The 4,929-nt window shown below is 37.8% G+C and overlaps 1 protein-coding gene across 1 annotated transcript in view; it reads right to left on the bottom strand.

Moving 5' to 3' along the window:
• Positions 1-4,929, bottom strand: part of LOC106536690 (uncharacterized) — a gene marked incomplete at its 3' end in the record, with an annotated part of 6,570 nt that overhangs the window by 446 nt on the left and 1,195 nt on the right. The window contains 2 exon segments of the mRNA XM_014034010.1: positions 157-312; positions 985-2,033. Of these exon segments, the coding sequence (XP_013889464.1) occupies positions 157-312; positions 985-2,004 (1,176 nt within the window).

The raw sequence follows: 4,929 nt of genomic DNA, 5'->3' as shown, positions 1-4,929 counted from the left end.
ATATATATATTTGATTTTCCGGGTTCTGATTTTAATCTCAGAATTCTAAGAAAAAAATAGAGTGAAGAAAAATTTGTGTTGCAGAAAAWTGGTGGATGGTGGGGTGGCATATCTGCATCAACTTTAGTATGTACCGGTAAGCAAATATAAACAAACCTGGTCCATGACAGCCATAATGTTTTTGATTTTGTGTCCTACTGCTCCCCCTTTCTTACGGAGAACTCTGGTCAAATTTTCAGAGTAGCGGTCCAGCTGCGCCATAAACTTTGGGAGAAGCGGGATGGTGGTAATGCGTGTGAACTCTGCACATACCTACATACGCGTTTCAACAAGACAAAAAAAAWGTAAAAAAATAAGGTTAACACAGTTTTTAAAGTCTGTCACATGTAATATCACAAGATTGKCATATTTCAAATCTCAAAATATATTCCATCTCAGTGTTATATTTCTACGGATATATTTCCCAGCCCTAAATGTAGTACAAATGTTCAGTGGACTAAATTTAGAACATCCATTATAGAAACCATATTAAAACATCTATTCAGTCTTTTATGTTTGAACTAATTTGCTTCACAACTCTCATATTTTGTACTTTCATAACCTAAGCACACAATATCAGTTTGACATYTTATGCTATTTATTCCCACATTTGGGAATTGAACTTTGCATTTCATTGTAGGAACTGGACCATCCTGTGTAACTCTGACCCAGCTCTCAAGTTTAGAGGCCTTTTGATTGCCAATTTGATTGTCGGCTTTGAGTTTGTCTCCATTAGTCGGATACATGAATATACACCTACCATTGCATATGAGACCAGATATTTTATTTATTACTAGTTCATGTCAATAAATATAGAGATTGGATAACATCAAATATTGCATTTTTTTCCCATAATTGCTTGTTTCATAATAATGAGTCAGTTTTAAGCTGTACCACAATACATGAAAGAGACAATTATGTATTACCTAAAAGATCAAGACTAACCTGATGTTTCGTAAATAGAGCTGGCCATCTACTTTTGAATTCTGCAATGAAGGGCATGTCTTGAACCACCTCATACCGCCGATGAGCAAAGCTTTTCTCCATTTTCTCTTTGATCACCTGCTGGTTGTTCCTTTTCTTGACCTCAGATAGCAGTTCAACTCGTACCTTCTCCAGGCTCTCTTTGTCTTCTCCAGCTGGGTAATGGGGACAAAAATTGARTTCAGCTCTCCTGGGTTTTTTCACTTGGTTAGGACTAGTCAAGTCGCCAGACTTCTTGGTTTTCAACGAGTTGATGCTCAGTTCTGGACATCCCAAACTTCTAAGCTTGGAACGATAGTTSCCCATTTTGTACTTTAGGCTGATTTTCCAACCATAAAATCCGGTAACAGAGCCCTGTTCCTTCAAGCATGGATGTTTTGTGATCAACGCTTGTGCAACATCCTCCAAWTGTGCTCCGGTAGGGTATCCTGTTGTGTACTTCATTATTTCAGAGGCCAAGGCCTGTAAAATGTCTGACCTGACTTTGAGACTTGGGTTCAGTCGCTTGCCTTCAGCAAGAAATTCCTGGTTTGCCTTTGACAGCTGCATCTCCACTTCGTAGGAGAACACAGGAATAGGAAAGCTGTGTGGCCAGCCTTGACACCTTAGAGATGAGGTTGAGGATGAAGTTGAATTTGAGCTGGTTGACTCAGTGGAGGAAAGTATATCAGTATCTGGAGAGGAGTCATCCTCATCATGAACTGGTGCATATGGAGTACAGCCTGATCCAAGAGTTGACAGCTCACTTTGTGTGATCACTTTAACTGTTCCTTTGTCTTGAATATCTGCCGTTGAAGTCAGGTTCATAAACTGGTCAAAATCATTGTCCATATACTGAAGTCTGAAGTCTCCTTCAATGCCAAACTGTCTTTGAATCTCTATTTTAAGACTGTCCACAGAGTTTGGTATGCCAGAGGGCAAAGTCAGCTTCACATAGTTATCTTCTCCTAGGACAATCCGAAGCTTTGCTGGAGTAGACATTGTGTGTATCACCACATCCAACTTTTACTCTAAAAGACAGAAAATTAGTATAAAAAAAGAGCAGAGCACCACTAATAACAGGTCTTATGGCATCTTTAAATTCAAGACTAAAAGTGATTAAAGTGATATGGAAGTTAAATGAAATATGGGACTGTATACATATATTCCTGACCTCGATATAAATCTGAATTCTACCACTCGTGTTCACCACTAGCTGACATAAGTGTTGTCTGTGTAATACACAAGTGTCAAAACACAGATTTTTATTGAGCTCAGAGACACGTGCAGTCTAATTTTATTGCATATATCAATTTAAAAGTAGTGTAATATTGTATATAGTACTCCATTCAATGGTTTCAACTCAGCAGTCAAAAAAATACATTGCAGACAGGTTTTAAGGTGTGAGCTATTTTCCCTTTGACAGAAGTATACTTCCAACACCTATATTCAATATATTTATGCCAAGCTACACAAAATTCTAAACAGTATCAAAAGAACGAGTGAATGGACAGAGGAAAAACTGCATATTACCCCAAAACACCCAATGATTACTGTAATATTACCTGAAGAATGTATGTATCTTTTCAAAGTAACCATCCGCAGACTGCCAACTTTGTAATAACAGAGGGGGTAGCAGTCAACAAGTTGACTTAACCCAATCACAGAAACATCACTTGAAGAAGGATCCAACTCGAAGGATCGATAATGTTCTCTGTACCATGAGCTTAATTTCTTTACAATGAAGTGAAGTCCATCTTTCAAAACACACATTTGTACAATTTCAGCAAAGTCTGGCAGTCCACCAACAAACCCATGCACTATTATCATGCCACTTCTGTAGTTAATGCCATCAGCAAATACGTTCTGTGTGAGATTTACAACAGCAATATCAGGGTACTTCTGACGGAGGCTAACTGCTACCWCCTCTTTCATGACATCGATAGGGACTTGTGAGACTTGTGCAACCTCAAGAGAGTTTTWATGACATGACAAATGCATACTATGGCCAATCATAAGCTGATGTTTAGTGGCCAAAGAAAGTGTTATGTTTTTAAAACAATTTGTATGCCTCACAATGTTTTTAAAATAACTGTGTTTGGATTCAAACCGAAGAGTCCAGAAAGAAACAAGTGGACCAAAAAGAAGAATTAGGGCTGGATAATGTTCTAGGTAGTGGTGCTTTGGAAGCAGTTTTCTTTCTGGGAAAAGTGTGCAATACCTTTTTCTATGGTCTGATATTTTAGTTTCCAAGTATGCAATWYACTCCTTGGTATGCACAYGGGAAACAACCAGATCAACAATATCCTTCAAATCTAATATTAGCTGCCACACTGGTTCATCTTCTGGTATTAGTTTTCCAACAATAAGTGGTATTAGTCTTAAAAGGCACRAATTTTCGTGTGCGTTGCCACCAATATCTTTTTTACTTAGGAAAGCACGTGGCAATAAATGAGGGCGATTTGTTTTATCCCCCCATTTGTATGGGAAACTTTGAATTAGTTCATTTAAATGATCAAAAGTGAAGTACTTCTTTGCTAACAGCAATCCAAGGCATTCAGCAAGTTCAATGGGCACTATCCCCTCAAAAAGGTCGTGAGCAACATCTGGGGGAAAACCTGTAGTAACCTCAAAGAATGAAAGGCTCTCYGCTAAAACACATGTAGTTTTGACTCCGCAGCAGGGTTTACCTTGTTTAGATGCACTTGCTACATGTGCACAATGTAGCTCCTTAGTTCTAAGAGTGAAGCCACTCTCTTTAACCTCCTGTGACTGAAATTCACTACGTGTAGCAGTACAAAACCGACATACAAAATCTCCAGAGAAACTCTCCACAAATCCGGCCAATCCGTGTGCTCCAAGGTTATCAGCCACTACACATTGAACAGTACCTCTAATGAATGTTCCRAGATGATCAATGAAAACTCCCWGTTGCTCTAATGTGACAAGATCATGCAGTAAAGGCTCAAATATTTTTTTAAATCCAAATGTTTTCACATCATCACTTTTACAAAGCAATGCAAGGTAAATTGAGTTCAGTGATGACTGGCAAACTGGCAGCAAATTCCCTAAAATCCAATAAACTCCACAAAGTTTATGCTTTTTGCGGGACGTCCCTAAAGGATTACYGATTTCGAATTCATCTATGTAAAGGCACAACAACAATCTTAATTCACCACCTGAGAAAAATTCATTACTTTTAAAGTGGCAACCATCTCGGTAACATCTATACTCCCAATTTACAGAATGCTTGTTTGAATGACCATCAACAACTTTATCAAGTACACCTTTTTGTCTGAGTAACTGTATCAATGTTTTCAGGACAGAAATATACTGGAAGGTTCGTCTGTTTTTTGACTCAAGTATGTACTCTACTGGCTCGACAATGTCAAAATTTTCTTTGTAATACTTTCTGCGTTTATGAGCTGTAGCTAGTGGGCCATCTTTTGCTGTACTCTTTAGCAAAGGATTACATGAAGATAACACAGTATTTAACTCTTTAATCACAGTCTGGTCCACACAAATATTGTGGTTTCTGAAGGTATCTTGAATTGCTTGGTTTGATATGGGCACAGATGCAGATCCTATCAAATAATGGAATTCATCAAGAAGTTCATCTATTGCTGTCCGTGGAACATGGAAATAGTTTTCAAGTTTCAATAAAAGATAACCTAACTTCAGTTCTATGGTTTTAGATAAARCATGTTCTTCTGTTTCAGTTTCTGTATCACTATCAAAATGAGTATTGTTACTTTGAGTTACATTATCTATGTCCCCAACGGCTAAATTTTCTGCTTCACTAGTTTTTACTATACCTACTTTAAAATCTTGTAGAGAATATAGAGTGTGTTTTCTATTTTTGTGGGACTTGAAAGTACCAAAGATATTGGTTTGGAAAGAGCAGCCCTGAAACACACAATTCACAGT

Source organism: Austrofundulus limnaeus, unplaced genomic scaffold, assembly GCF_001266775.1.
Source record: "Austrofundulus limnaeus strain Quisiro unplaced genomic scaffold, Austrofundulus_limnaeus-1.0 Scaffold1935, whole genome shotgun sequence".
NCBI lineage: Eukaryota > Metazoa > Chordata > Actinopteri > Cyprinodontiformes > Rivulidae > Austrofundulus > Austrofundulus limnaeus.
This window is presented reverse-complemented; position numbering and strand designations above follow the sequence as displayed.